This window comes from Barbus barbus (assembly GCF_936440315.1).
Source record: "Barbus barbus genome assembly, chromosome: 36".
NCBI classification, from domain to species: domain Eukaryota; kingdom Metazoa; phylum Chordata; class Actinopteri; order Cypriniformes; family Cyprinidae; genus Barbus; species Barbus barbus.
The window spans coordinates 26,308,957-26,324,958 of NC_136714.1; the positions used below are offsets into that span (position 1 = coordinate 26,308,957).

The 16,002-nt window shown below is 38.1% G+C and overlaps 2 protein-coding genes across 2 annotated transcripts; both read right to left on the reverse strand.

Moving 5' to 3' along the window:
* Window positions 1–13: 13 nt before the first annotated feature.
* Window positions 14–4,723, reverse strand: LOC306855552 (torsin-1A-like). The gene is made up of 5 exons (XM_079394314.1): window positions 4,530–4,723; window positions 1,968–2,233; window positions 1,663–1,838; window positions 1,451–1,578; window positions 14–1,237 (listed from the first exon to the last, which is right to left on the reverse strand). The coding sequence occupies exons 1-5, from the start codon at window positions 4,636–4,638 to the stop codon at window positions 993–995; spliced, it is 924 nt and encodes a 307-aa protein (XP_079250440.1). The 5' UTR covers window positions 4,639–4,723; the 3' UTR covers window positions 14–992.
* A 1,930-nt stretch (window positions 4,724–6,653) lies between these two features.
* Window positions 6,654–14,415, reverse strand: LOC306856012 (torsin-1A-like; the record flags this gene model as incomplete). Its single annotated transcript, XM_079394970.1, has 5 exons — window positions 6,654–6,898; window positions 8,292–8,419; window positions 8,608–8,783; window positions 8,891–9,156; window positions 14,097–14,415. 5 exons carry the CDS (start codon window positions 14,413–14,415, stop codon window positions 6,654–6,656), a joined length of 1,134 nt encoding a protein of 377 aa, XP_079251096.1.
* Window positions 14,416–16,002: the final 1,587 nt, after the last annotated feature.

Below are 16,002 nucleotides of genomic sequence, written 5' to 3' on the forward strand. Positions count from 1 at the left end.
ATCTGACAGATCTCCTGAAATGGGCTTTACTAATAACATTGTTTGTACTCTATGTGATCAACTCCAAGTGAAAATCAGCTTGGCACACTTTATAGACAAAAACCCCCCAAAAAACAAACAAGCTAAAGGCAGTTCAACATCACAAACATGAATTCATCCGATAAATCATCATATCAAATATTTAGCAGTTTTTCACACTTTAATTCTTGTAATTAAGTGTATTTCCCATTATAATCACTTGTCTTGATACTAGTAAAATCTGGCTGCTGTGGTTGCCCGAATTCTACCTAAAAAATACAGTAGCAACATTTTAGGTTTTAACTTAAATTTACAGTTAAATACCGTAATTTCATTAACTCATATAATGTTAATATACCAACCTATTAAGGTACTGAAATCTGTTTTGCACCTTTGAAATACACTGATAACCATCAAATGCAGGTGGTGATGAGAAAGTCACACGATGAACCAAAGCCCATCACAAGTAGCTTTTAAATAATAACTTATATAGAAGGTGTACATTGTCATTCACACAAACACTAAACACCATCATGAGACATATTAAACTGAAATATGCAGTAAACATTCATTTAACAGCATTAGGTGTAACATACAACCCTAATAAATATAACAGATAAGAAAAAACTAAGAAAAAACAGTTATTTCAAATAAAAAAACTCAAATTCAAACAAAATTTGAAATGCACCGCAGGGAATTCTGGGAACATCTGTTTACAATTTTACAGGAACTTACCGTTTAACAGGTTTTTACTGTACTGTAGATTTTTACGTTAAAATCATGGTCATTTTTTACAGTGTAGGGCAGTTGAAAACCAAGGATTGTCCCGGTGTTTAACTCTATGTTTTCTCAAAGGTCCGTGCTTATTAATAATTGACATAAAACTATTATAAAAATAGTCCTTCCTTTCCTAATCTTTCCTTGTTACATATTTAATTTAAATGATGAAGAATGACAGATGCTTTTTCTGTGTGTTATATATAGAAGTGCAATTTGTTAGGAATGAGCTTGCAGCCCTGGTCTGAGAAGACACGCTCCTCTTTAGGGAAGAAGATTAGGTCATCAGCCATTCTTTTAACCGCATTGTTATCTCGGGGAAGACCCTGTCTGTCCATCTCAGTCAAACCACACTGAATGACATGCTTGTACTCCAGAGGAAGAAACGGCACGAAGAAATCCACCAGTTTCTTATCAATTAAACTAGTGTGCCAGAAACCACCTGTGGAAAGAGAGAAGAATGTGCAATCACATTCACTCATTTAACATTTTACAATACTTTTACAATAACATGTTTAAGGTGCAAATTATACCCAACGACAGCTTTTAACTGTAAAACCACAGTGTTGTATGGCTTATTGCTGTATTAATTATCAGTCCATATGTTGTGAAGATTCTCTGCTCTAGAAGAGAGCAAGAGAGACACTTGACTTACTGCCTTTGTTGTTGAAGACAGACTGTGAAAGTCCCGTTTCTAGATCCTTCAGCTGGATCTTCTCTCGTTCTTTACCATCCCTCCAGAATTTCATAGTCACCTCATTGATCATCTCACCCCCAGCATTGCTATAAAAACAAAAACACCTGGCTTACAGAGGCTGTTTGGTTGAAATGAATGGGTCAAAAGTTTTCTGGGCTGATGACACTGACCTGAGGAAGATGAAGATGGCTTTTCTGTAAGACACTCCGTCCAGGTTGTCTGAGAAATCCAGGTAAGGTTTTATACTGTCGATCAGCTCCAAGGGCATTTTATCCATTTCATCAAAGATGAACATTGAACGTGGGCAGATGGAAACATTCCCTCGTATCCACTCCTGTAACCGTGTCTAAACACACACAGTCATACATTTTGTACAGATATGAGAGTTAAGGGACACAAAATATTCATATATTAAAACAAATTGGTGCAACAAAATACAGGTCTTTTCTATGCATTTGTGCATAAAACTCATTACCTTGTAACTGTCAATGTGAACCTTGAGAGGAAAGTGTGCTGTCACTGAAAACAGATGAAGAAAGCTGCTCTCCATCTTTTTTTTGTAAATATTTTCTGCTATAAGCTGGCTCGCAAAGGTCTTTCCGGTCCCGGTCCAGCCGTGGAAGGACAGAGTCAGCGGTTTCTTCGGGTTTTTATTCTCCATGAAGCCTGTGATGGTTTTCAGGATGACTTCAGCAGCGATATGCTGCCCGTACAGCTTTGTTTCGAGGTCATTCTTCAGTCCTGAGGATGAGAGGACAGATTTATAGCAACTACATGTTGGCACGCTGTACTGATTTACAAAACATGCAACATCTAATTGGTGAGATTGTCCAGTGTATAGTTTGAACCTACAATCATTTAGTTAACAGCCTTTTTGGTTTTTTATTATTATAATAATCTTTATTTATTTTACCAGGGAAAAAAAACTCTTTTACAAGAGCATCCTGGTTAAGACTGACAGTAACACAGCTCACGTGGGTTTAACAGATAACATCCATACATACCGGTTTTAGCGTGACGTCACTGGTGTGGAACTTCTCGCAGCTCGTGTTTGATTCTGAACGGAACGCTTTTAATTCGGTTTACGGAAGTTGCTCGTCATTATGTTTTAGAACAGCTATATTTTTAATGTGCACTCTTCTGCTCACCAAGCCTGCATTTATTTGATCCGAAGTACAAAAAAAAACAGTCAAATTCTGAAGTATTTTTACTATTTAAAATAACTGTTTTCTATTTGAATATATTTTAAAATGTAATTTATTCCTGTAATTTCACAGCTGAATATTTAGCATCATTACTCCAGTCACATGATCCTTCGGAATACGCAAACAAAGCCAAAACCTAGATATTTTAGGCAATGTAGAAATCCTGGCCAGTACGTGTCCGGGGAAAATGGCACGTATGTTCACCCTACAGAAACAGATATATGCCAAATCTATAATAATATATAGGTTTAAGTCAATCATGAGGAATTCTGAATGCTTTATAACCCTTGACAAATGTGAATATAATGTGTATATATAATATTATGGATAGGGCTACTGAGTTCATAGAAAGTGTTTATCCATTTTAATGTAATGTAGGTATTTAGGCAATTCCTATGTAATTTCCGTGTAATGACAATAGTTTGTGAATATTTTTTTTATCAACAGCACTCAGTGGGAGCATAAATTGACCCACAACGGTTGTTTGCACCACGCTCTTTCGTCGCTTGATCTTTCGTTTAGGCGCGTTGATCCATTAAATCACTTATTATACAAAACCATGATCCACACTCACACAAAATAGTCTTTTCTTTTCGTTTTATTCTACATTTTATCATCAATAGGACAAGGACACATACATTTCAGCTCAAAATCCTTCTTCGGTGTGTATAAATTAGATAAATTGACCCTGAATTGCCAACAATGTCAACCGTGTTAATGCTTGTCAACTGAGTTACAGCTGATGGGTAACACAGTTGACATTTTGGCCATTTTAGGGCCTTGTGCAAACTGCTGACCTTGGACTAGTTAGTACATGACCTTGATTAACTTATGTTTTTATATTCTTTCTCTACATATTTATAAATATAACACGTGACGCAAGTTCACCGGAACATGTAGATAACACAGTTGACAGTCAATTAATCTACTCTACGTGCAGACAATAATATAGATAAAATATTGAAGAGGAGAAGTTATGACTTATGTCTTCAAACTTCCCTCCAAAAAAGGAAAATACATCAAGTGATGTTGGACATGTGACTTTGGAACAAACCATTGCTGATTTATAGGGCGTTTTATAGTGAGTAACACAGTTGACACTGTGACTGAGACTCAAACCCACGACCTGCAGGTTACAAGTCCAACTCTCTATCCATTAGGCCACAACTGCCCTTAAATAAACCATTTTTGCAAGATAAAAGATGGATACCTGTTGGATTTTTGTATTAAATTAATTAGAAATGTCCCCTGATATAAAAGTGATCATTGTTTGAAGTGAAAAGTTAATGAAAAATTTGTAAAATTGATAATAGAGTCCATGGACATGACATGTACCCCTAATTATAGAATCATTCGCCCATGTCATGCATTTAGGAAAAATAACATTTAAATGACAGTTTTGCTACAATTTTTGTTAAATATACATTTTTCATTTTGCAACTTATAAAGCCTTAAAATGTTTAATTTACACAGGCTATTAAAACTAGTGTAGGAAATGGCAAATGTAAACTATATAATTGAATTTTCTTTTTCATTTTGCACCAAAGGTTGCCCACATCTATGAGAAAATGTATATTTAAATACAGAAATGCATTGCCATTTTGGATATTACATTTCAGACTGAATATTGCTACCCATGTGCTTCCAAATGGGGGTTATGCACGACAGACTTCCCTGTTCTGTAAAATTGGTTTCACATTCGGATATTAATATTTAATGAAACATCAACAATGCAAACAACTAGGCAGGTTAGGTGATTATTTTAAAAGCCCATAGATATGGACATCAATTCATACTGTATTCTGATCAAATCCACATTAACTCTCTCTTACTGTATGTATTGAAGTTGATCCACTCCTCATTACAGACTTCATTATTCCCACTGAATGTCCAGAATGCTCCCAGAGCAACAGCTAGAGCCACACTGGCCTCAATGATCATGCTTTCTGTCGTTTTACTAAATCATCGATATAAAAAAGCGGGCTCTAAACTCAGTCTCCACTTCCTAGTCACATGATCTCTCTCTGAGGAGACTCATCAAGTTTCGTTTGAGCAAAATCTGCGCAGAACCAATGCATGCTGCTTAGAAATGTGTGACTTGCTCACAGTTTAATGCTCAGATGTCGCGTGCTCTTCTAAAATGTTTGATTTTTAAATCTAATATCATGTGATTATGTGTTTAATTACGCGTGAATACTGTGCGTAAAGAATAATATGCGGAATTCATTTAAACTTATCTGATGTTAATATGGAGATATTTAATTGGCATCTAAAATATATCACCAACAGCTATAACATTTCTCTGTGTACAACCATACAAAAACCAATAACAAGAAGGACCTAAATATTATTAGCCTAATTCTGCTGAGAGCAAAATTTAAGGAAATGTGTTATTTTATAGTATAAGACCATGTCTGGGATTAATATCAAAAACATTATGTAAAGCAAACATGACTGATGTTTTTTAATGCATAAGTTAAATGCTGTTCTTGATGAGTATGGTATTGATGATAATTCATTGTTATCCTATTATAACGTGTTAAATAAAATACTATTTATTATCAGGATATAATCAAAAATGGATGGAGAAATAATCTGCTTGAGCTGTAATTACTGCCCATGTACTCCAGGTTATATAAGGTTTCTGTTCTGCACTTTTTAACTATCCGAGGGTGTGAAAAAGAAGGAGATATAGGTATATAACACAATAAAAGTAACAATTAATTAATCAATTATAATAACAACAACAATAAAAGGAAACAAATTACATGTATATGAAATATAAGTAAATATTAAGATGTAATACAGTATAAAACAGTCAACAAAACAATCATAAATAATAATAATTAGGAACACATTTTTATGTTTTGTTTGTTAGCTTTTATTATTATTATTGGCTTTCTGAATCGGATTATGTGGCCAGTTTTAATGTTTAGTCAATCCAAAACAAACCTGTAATACACTATATATTACATTTGAGCATATCAACATATTCTCTGCAATGGCTTTATTATAATTATGAAGATGAATGAGGATTTTATTCTGGGGTTGGTTTCTAACCTGGGCTTCGTTTGGCATGTTTTGGGCTTTATGTTATATGTTTAGTGTGTGTTATCTAGTGAATTATCTCTGTTATTGAAGCTGTCTGTGTGTGAGATGAATATGATCCCTTTACAGTCTGTGTTCATGTTTACTCAGAGCTGAATGATGATGCTTAGGGTCAGTAAAGAATGATGTGTGTGTGTGTGTGTGTGTGTGTTTGGGCTGCAGTGATGGTCGGATGGATGTAGGCCACCCTGTTTTGATCAGTGATATGACTGTGTGTTTGCAGCTCTGGTCAGCTGACGGAATTAGATCCCTCTTTTATTTTTAATTTTGTGCCATTGAGCTATGTTGATTAGCAATGGATTATAGATTATTATGAAAAAACCCAAGAAAATGCTTCAAATCTGTTCTCAAGATGTATAGGGGGTGGTAGAATACCAGTGTTTAAAAGCCTTGTCATAGCTTTATCTGTGGAAAAGGATGCTACCGCAGCAATACGAGATACTCGTGACAATCTGATGTCTCGAGTGCCTTTGGGCACCAAGAAAAGAGTGTATAGGCATGGTCCAGAGTGTGTTTTTAAACTGTTTAAAAAAAAAAATTATAAATCCTGATGTGAGTGGTAAGGTATGCCCATCAGACAGGCCCCTGATGTTCTTGTCACTGATATATATATATGAAATCATGAATAATGGCAGATTGGAGATGCTTTTTCTGTGTGTTAGGCAATCTGTTTTTAAGTGGTATTTTAAAAGTGGTCGGGACAAAACTGTCTTTAAAAAAAACTTTCTCTTGATCTTTGTTATATTGTCCTTGAAAACAATGGCTTAGGCCTGTCAGAGGGGTGGTTTTGTGGAGAAGGCATGCATAAAATATCCGTTAAATCTTTTTGAGTGTTTCCTCTCATTCGTTTAAAGATAGAAGTCCAGTCTGCTTGAAATGATCTTGCAGCCCTGCATTGAGAAGATGCGCTCCACTTTAGGGAAGTAGTTTAGGTCACGGGCCATCTTTATAACAACCTTTTTATTTGGGACATGACCCTTTCTGGCCATCTCAGCCAAGCCACACCGAATTATGTACTTGTACTCCAGAGGAAGAAAAGGCACAAAGTAATCCACCAGATTCTTATCTATTAAACTAGTGTGCCAAAGACCACCTGCGGAAAGAGAGAAGAATGTGCAACAATAAAAGGTAATACTAATGTTGTGGGATTTTCAACTCACTATGCTATACTTCATAAAACTGACACAGCTGTAAAATCTGAGGCCAGTTGCAGAAACGTAGCCATTAATCTGACCAACCAAGGGGTAATGCGTCTTATTATTTGAATTCAGACCAATTTATGTTTTCATGTAACCAACTTAAAGGTGCAGTAGGAGATCTGCTAATCAGTTATTCATTTAATGACCTTTGTTATGTTACCTGGCAACAGCAGTGAGGCTAATGCCTGAGATGTTAAAAAATAAGTAAATAGTTTTCTAAAAAAATAAAAATAAAATAATGTGATCATTTAATTTATAAAACATTTGTTGTTTCATATTGCTACTGTTGTCATTTCATAAAACTTAAAGGCAGGGTAAGCGATTTTGCAAAAACCTTTTTAGAAAACTGAGTCGGGGCCGAGTACCAAAACAAACTTAGCCAATCAACAGTAAAGGGCGTTTCTACTCATGATATGGAGGAGAGAGCGTTCAGTGAACAGCCGAGGCGAGCGACAGAAAGAGATGGCGGATAAAAAACAAAAGAGGAAAATGTCTGCAGAACGATAAGGCAAGAAGTAGGACCTGTGTAAATATCCGATCAGCTTTCCAGTGCTGGAGAGAACTCAAGGAGCGGAAGGCCTGCGATCGGATCGGAGGTTGCTTTGTTTCTTCCCGATAGGTGAGTACACCGTGTCTACACCGGACGTGCCGCGCCCAACAGCTAAAGTCTGCCTACTCTGGACGCGTGTATTTCAGTCGAGAATGTAGTTGTTTAAAACTCAAATCTGAAAACTCAAATGAAAACGAAAAGAGGCAGTGGTGTTTGATATATTTCGTCTGTAAATACAGTGAGGAAGATTGCAACAGCCAAGGAGAGCTGACTGACGTTATCAAGTACGCTGCTCTTTGCAGAATTACCGGACTTGTGTCGTTCCGTCCGCGGGAGCTCACACTCCCGAGTCTAACTCGTGAAGTCCGAACTACCGAGGATTCAAGGCCGAAATTTGCGTTCTTACTATTGAGAAACACGCGCAGACCTAACATTAAGTCACCAGACTATTTGCCTAATCTTCTCGGTACTTTAGACCGCGATGGAAATGCAGACAGCAACAGGTCTTGGGGAAAAAAAGTTCCTGGGACACATTGTTCCAGGTAAATTTGGTGGAAAAGCGCCTTATGTTTCACAGAACTAATCATTGCCTCGGTTGCGTAGGCTACATGTGGGGTGGATCTATCAAAATAGGGGCGAGACCCTTTTGGGGTAGGGGTGTGTTTGTTTTGGTGATTTCAAATATCAACATTGGCTTCCAGAAATCGCTTACCCTGCCTTTAAGACACGTGACATACTGTTTTTGTTGTTGAAAACAGACAGTGACAGTGCTGTCTCTAGATCCTTCAGCTGGATCTCAAGTCGTTCTTTCCCAAGCTTCCAGAAATCTAGAGCCACTTGAACGATGTTCTCACCCCCGGCATTGCTGTAAAACAAAAACCACAGGTTGACAGAGGCAATTTGGTTGAAATGAAGGGTCCTCTCTGAAAAAAATAAAGAAAATGATTTATTAACTAACTAAATAATTTACACAGATTTACAAAAGAAAGCTCATTGTTTCTTGTGCTCATTGTTTCTTGCTCTCATCCAGTTTTCTGTGGCAATGACACTGACCTGAGGAAGATGAAGATGGCCTGCCTGTACGACACTCCGTCCAGGTTATTGTAGAAGTCCAAGTAAGGTTTTATACTGTCGATCAGCCCGGGATGCATTTTATCCATTTCATCAAAGATGAACATTGAACGTGGGCAGATGGAAACATTCCCTCGTATCCATTCCAGTAACTGCGTCTAAACACATGATGAATATATTAAAACATAATTTTGGTGGAACAAAATAGGCTACATGTCATTTTCAATTATTTGCATATTGTCCATATACTGTATAAACTCATTACCTTGTATTTGTTAATGTGATTGTCATGAGGAAAGTGTGCTGTCGCTGTAAACAGATGAACAAAGTTACTCGTCATCCCTTTCTGGTAAATGTTTTCTGCTATAAGCTGGCTCGCGAAGTTCTTCCCGGTCCCAGTCCAGCCATGGAGGGACAGAACCAATGGTTTCTTTGGGTTTTCATTGTTCATGAAGCCTGTGATGGATTTCAGGATGACCTTAGCAGCAACGTGCTGCCCAAAAAGCTTTTTTTTGAGGTCATACTTCAGTCCTATGGATGAGAGGACAAATTCAGACACACGTAACCTCTTCAAAACATTCACTTCTCTCCTCTGCCCCCCTCCACCACCTCCTTAAAAGTCGATGGCTTTGCCACATTCTTCACAGACAAAACTAGAACAATCAGCAGTCACTTCTCAGCCCTATACACACACACAGGAACTCAAACCAACCACATCCACTGCTAAAACTTCCCTATTCTCCTTCTGTCCCCTCACTGAGGCATCGACCCCTGACGTATCGACACTTCTCCTCTCCAGCCATCCTACAACATGCCCTCTAGATCCAATCCCCTCACACCTTCTCCAAGCAATCTCTCTTACCAGCACTCACACATATCATCAACACATCTCTACACACAGGCATTTCCCCCACTGCCTTCAAGCAGACTTGGGTAACCCCACTGCTCAAAAAACCTACATTAAACACTTCTCTTATAGATAGTGTGGCAGGTGGGAAGAATCACGCAACAAGGAGAGCTCAAAATAAATACCCCGGAGGGTGGATTTATTTAACAAGGTGAGGGTGTCGGTTGAAAAGGTGTGGCTGAGGTGCGGCGGTGCTCTTCGTGGTGTGATTTCCTCCCTAGTGCGGTGCGTCGGTGCGGTGCTCGGGGCAGGGCAGGATCGGTCACTCGCTGGGCTCTGAAATCAAGAAGAGTAGCGTGCATTAGTCTCAGCTTCTTCGGAGATGTCTCTCCCTGTTGTGCAGCCTCGCACGGCTTATCTGGCCGCGGGCAAACGAGCCCCAGGTGTGGCCGATCCGCCGTGATGAGGAGGTGCAGGTGTTTCCTCTTCGTCTCCAGGGCAACGCTGATGAGCAATCGGGACGCTCGTCACAATAGCTACAGACCTGTCTCTCTCCTTCCAGTCATAGCGGAAACCCTCGAACGAGTTGTTTTCAACTAAATTGATATTTCATTTACAGAACAACCAACTGGACACTAACTAGTCAGGTTTCAGAAGTGGCCATTCAACTGAGACTGCGCTACTGTCAGTCACTGAAGCCTTGCAGATCGTGAAAGCTTAATCCAAATCAACAGTTCTCATTCTGCTAGATCTATCTGCCACTTTTGACACTAGATCCTCCTGTCCACCCTCTCATCACTGGGCATCACTGGGATTCCACTTCGCTGGTTTAAATCCTATCCTAGGTCTTTCAGGGTGGCCTGTGGAGGGGAGGTATCCAAAGCACATCAACTGGTCACTGGGGTTCCTCAGGGATCAGTTCTTGGACCCCTCCTCTTCTCCATTTACACTACATCACTGGGACCCATCATACATCAAGTTTGGTCAGAAATCTTGGTGTAATCTTTGATGACCAGCTGACTTTCAAAAACCACATTGCAAAAACTGCTCTCAATCTTGCAGGTTTGCACTGCACAACATCAGAAAGATCAGGCCCTTCCTAACGGAGCAACTTCTTGTCAAGGCCCTTGTCATTTCTAGGCTGGACTACTGCAATGCTCTTCTGGCTGGACTTCCATCAAACACAATCAAACCTCTACAAATTATTCAAAAAGACCCACGTCACACCTTTTTTTTAATCTCCCAGCACTATTGTATTAAAAGTACAATTACTTTGCCCCACAATAATTACCGCATAACTGACGCGCTGCGAGGATAAGATTAGGCTATTTACTCCTCAATTACAATGTTTTTTAAAACAGGTCTATTAGGCTATAGACGACGGCTACCTACAATGATTTATTGTCCTATAATTAAAATATTAACAGTCATCAATAAAAATCAATGAAATAAAAAGCTTTTATTTCAAGCACTGACAATCAAAAACAACCTGTTTAATACGAGCCTACGTTTCTTTTCTTTTTTCAGTATGTACAGGCCACAAGAGAAATATAAGGCAAGGCAAGGCAAGTTTATTTATATAGTACATTTCATACACAGTGGTAATTCAAAGTGCTTTACATACAAGAAAGTGAAATAGACATTAAAAATCAATAAAAACATGGAAATAAAAATAATAAATACAAGGAATTTTAAAATGATATAGAAATTGATTCTAAATAAATTTAAAGAAAATGATTATACTTAAAATTCATTGCAGTCAGTTCGGACATATAGCACAGTGCTCATTCAACAAATGCACAGTTAAACAGATGAGTTTTGAGTCTTGATTTAAATGTGGCTAATGTTTTAGCACATCTGATCTCTTCTGGAAGCTGGTTCCAACTGCGGGCCGCATAATAGCTAAAAGCAGACTCCCCTTGTTTTGTGTGAACCCTTGGTATTTCTAACTGACTCGATCCTAATGATCTGAGTGGTCTGTTCGGTTTATATTCAGTGAGCATATCAGCAATATATTTAGGTCCTGGGCCATTGAGTGACTTATAAACAAGTAAAAGTACTTTAAAATCAATCCTAAATGTAACTGGAAGCCAGTGTAAGGTCCTGAGGACTGGTGTGAATGCTCAGATTTTCTGGTTCTAGTCAGAATCCTGGCAGCAGTGTTCTGGATGAGCTGCAGTTGTCTAATGGTCTTCTTGGGAAGGCCGGTGAGGAGACCATTACAGTAATCCACCCTGCTGGTGATAAAGGCATGAACAAGTTTCTCCAAGTCTTGACTGGAAACAAAACATCTAATTCTTGCAATGTTTTTGAGATGATAGTATGCTGATTTAGTTACTGCTTTGACATGACTACTGAAACTAAGGTCTGTCTCCAGAATCACCCAAAGATTTCTGACTTGATTTTAGTTGTTTGACCCCTAGCGTCGAGGTATGCATTCACCTTGAGAACTTCATCTTTGTTTCCAAATGCAATGACTTCAGTTTTCTCCTTGTTTAACTGAAGAAAGTTCTGGCACATCCAACTGTTAATTTCATCAATGCATTGGCAGAGGGAGTCAATGGGGCTGTAGTCATTTGGAGATAAGGCTAGGTAAATCTGGGTATCATCAGCATAGCTGTGATAGGCAATTTGGTTCTTCCTCATTATCTGACTTAGTGGGAGCATATACAGGCTAAACAAGAGCGGTGCAAGAATTGAGCCTTGTGGGACTCCACATGTCATGGCCGTCCACTTAGACTTATGCTCTCCTATACTCACATAATAACCTCTCCCTTCTAAGTATGACCTGAACCATTTGAGTGCCATCCCAGAAAGCCCGACCCAGTTTTCCAGTCTCTCTAGAAGTATGTTATGATCGACAGTGTTAAACGCAGCACTAAGATCTAGTAGTACCAGCACTGATATTTTGCCAGAATCAGAATTGAAGCGAATATCATTTATTATCTTAATGAGTGCGGTCTCTGTGCTGTGATGTGCTCGGAAACCAGATTGAAAATTGTCCAGATATCCATTTGAGTTTAAGCAGTTGTTCAGCTGATTAAAAACTACCTTTTCAATAATCTTACCTATGAAAGGAAGATTTGATATGGGTCTATAGTTGCTCAACATGGTGTTATCAAGATTGCGCTTTTTCAGAAAGGGCTTAACAACTGCAGTTTTAAGGGAGTTTGGAAAAGTCCCAGAAAGAAGTGAGGCGTTCACCACTTCTAAGAGATCAGCTTCTAAACAGTTAAGCACATTTTTGAAAACGGATGTGGGAAGTGTGTCAAGATAGCAGGTTGAAGATTTAAGGTGCTGTACTATTTCTTCCAAAATTTTGTTATAAATTTTTTTTAAAACACACATAGTCACTTCTTTTTGAAATTGCGGTCGAATCTGTGTGACCTCTGCATAACTTGAGGATGTGCCAATCTCCTTTCTGATATTATTGATCTTCTCAGAAAAGAAGGAAGCAAACTCATTGCATTTGCTGTTGGAGAGCATTTCACTGGGAATCTGACTTGGGGGGTTTGTCAGTCTCTCAACAGTCGCAAAAAGAGTGCGAGTGTTGTTTAAGTTATTGTTTATAAGGTTTGAAAAGAAAGTCTGTCTAGCTGTGGCTAGTTCCACATTGAAAGCATGAAGGCTGTCTTTATAGATGCGATAGTGAATTTCGAGTTTTGTCTTCCGCCACATCCGCTCAGCTTTTCTGCATTGTCTTTTCATGCTCTGAACTGCTGTTGATTTTCTCCAAACTGATTTTTGTCTGCCAGTCTTCTTGCTGACCTTTATCGGAGCAATATCATCAATAACATTCTGAACTTTTGAGTTAAATGACTCCAGGAGAAGATCAACAGGGTCTGCAGAAATGCTTGGTGTTAATGATATTGCCTTCATAAATAGCGCACTAGTGTTCTCGTTAATGCATCTCTTTCTGATAGAGATAGATCTAGATTCAGTGGTGACTGAGATCAGTATATCAAAGAAAATACAGAAGTGATCAGATAGTGCTACATCCTTAATTACAATGGATGAGATGTTTAGACCTCTACTGATGAGTAAATCTAGAGTGTGTCCACGATTGTGTGTGGGTCCGTGCACATGCTGACTCAGGTCAAAAGTGTTTAAAACAGTTATAATTTCTTTTGTAGTTTTGATTTCTGCATTATCTATTTGAATATTAAAATCCCCTGCAATAGCAAAACAGTCAAACTCTGAGGAAATTATTGATAAAGGAAATAAAGGAAAACATCTATAGGCTATACCGTTATCAGTATGTTCATCTCTCGTCGTCTCTGAGAGAATAAGCGCTCTGTCATTACTCCGTCATTCTGTTTTTACTTTCACTTTCTGTTTATAATGAATTGACTGAGATTAAGACGTTCACCGGCATAAAATTGCCCCGCCCCCCTAATACACATAAAAGTGAATAAACAAGTCCAAAGTTACTGAGGTGAATGCTGGTCTGAACATTGATCAGCCATTAGTTGTAAATGGACAATCCCATTAGAGGAAATGTAAATATAAGTGATGAGTTAAAAAAAAAACTGCCTAAATAATTACATAAATGTTCAAAGAATAACTGTAATAAATTATCACAAAACTGTAGTCTGAACAAATCCTCATGAACTTTTTCTTTTACCAGTTTTATTAAAGTTGATCCAGTTCCCATTACAGACTTCCTTCCTCCAATAGAAATGCCAGTATGTTGCACCCAGAGCAGCAAGTCCTGCACCCACAAGTAATAGGGTGACCTGAGGGGGCATCCGGGCTGTCATTTTACTAAAGAAGTCCTCGATACAACAAGCAGGCTCCAACTCAGCCTCCACTTCCTTGTCCTTCTGATGTTTGAACCTTTCTTCACTGGTGACTGTAGAGATGTGTGAGATCGAGTTGACCAATGAAATCAGCTGCAGGGTGGGGTTTGTGCTGTTGGGCTGCTTTGAGCCGGTGCAAAACATTTATTAAATGGATACGGTGGTGCGTTGAACACCCTGTTCTGATGGCGCAAGAGTTGCAGCTATAGCAGCTGAGAAGAGCATTCTGTGTGCCATTTTTGAAGAATTTTCAGAGCCTGATGAAATCGGTATAAATACATTTTTAATACTGCAAAATACACTCGATGTTACAGTCACTGCCCTTGCCTTCCAGAATAAAAGAGAACATTCCAATCTAGTGAAAGGATTTGTGGAAACTGTGGTTCCTAATTACTGTGATCCAACATTTGCCTCGCATTTCAGGTGAAGGATAATCCACTTCTTACCTCCGAGACTGTGTTATGATCTATATGACCTTATTATTTTTATTGTGAGTATTAGACTTATCATTATTGCTGATCACTGTTGTGCTATGATATTGTGATATAATATATATATACTGTATATATATAATCAGAGGAGTATGGAAAAGTTTATGAAAGTGTCACACCACAATACAACAATAAATAAATATGTATAATATTTTTGTTACATTAATCAGTGTCTAGCACACCTTCCTAAAGAAAGGATATGGGCCAGAAGACATTGCAATTATGATAATTAGACTTAAAGTAGTTCCAGATCTATACTTGTGCTCTTATTATTTCAGTTATTTTGCCTTTAATGTCAATAAACATGTGCAAACAATATACTTGCTCTCGTGAATTTATTTTAAGGTTAATTACATTTACTTGCAAATTCATCATCATGTTGATATGCTATGTTACTATAAAACTCTTACGACATGTCTTCTAATATCTTCAATTGTTGTGTATGCAGCAGACACATTTGTAAATGACTTCACTTGGACCCATTGTGCCAGCTGTTTCTTTAATAGTGTGGTTTATATACATTTTACTGCTGACTGGGCTGACATTTTTGACACACCCACCAAACAAGAGAAAACATATCTCAGTTGCACACCGTTTCTAGGAAACATGTCGTTCAACCCTGAAACCGTAGCAACACGTTGGGATCCGGTGTGAGTCTGAACGTCCCCTGGCATCATAGAAACAACACGAGTATCTTAAAAATACACTTGCACTTAAAGCAGTAAAACTGAAACTCAGTGTCCTAGTGATGCAAGCTGAAACCACTGAAGAGCCAAAGGTCAAAAGAGACACATGTTTAATAACTGCATATTTATAATTTGCATTTCAGTAAATTAATAGTTTGTTAGTAACAATAAAGACATGCACTGTGCTTAAATATAACAAATAATTTGTGTAATCCATTTAAAGCTGCTTTGATTCTAATAGGGAAAGACATATAGCCTAGTTGATATATCACCAACAACTATAACTTTCTCTGTGTATCATCAATGGTCACATAACCATACAAAAAAACAATAACAAGAGGGGCCTTAAAGGCCAGGACAGTCTAAATCTGTCTCTAAAAAAATTATGCAATCTGCTTTTGATTGTAACTAATGATGAAATCTATCACATCACTGCATTTTGACTGTAAGGAGCCAAAATATTACTATCCGCCATTCATAATTCAACTGAGAGCAAAGAACCAGGAACTATATTATTTCATAGTGTATCTGGGATGAATAGAAAAACCAAGAAT

What these genes read in the sequence shown, in the direction of transcription:
- LOC306855552 (XM_079394314.1), bottom strand. Translation starts at nt 4,638, where the DNA reads ATGATCATTGAGGCCAGTGTGGCTCTAGCTGTTGCTCTGGGAGCATTC. An exon ending in TTCACATTGACAGTTACAAG is followed by an intron (nt 1,839 to 1,967) that starts GTAATGAGTTTT and finishes GTGTGTGTTTAG; the next exon opens with ACACGGTTACAGGAGTGGAT. An exon ending in GCCATCTTCATCTTCCTCAG is followed by an intron (nt 1,579 to 1,662) that starts GTCAGTGTCATC and finishes TTGTTTTTATAG; the next exon opens with CAATGCTGGGGGTGAGATGA.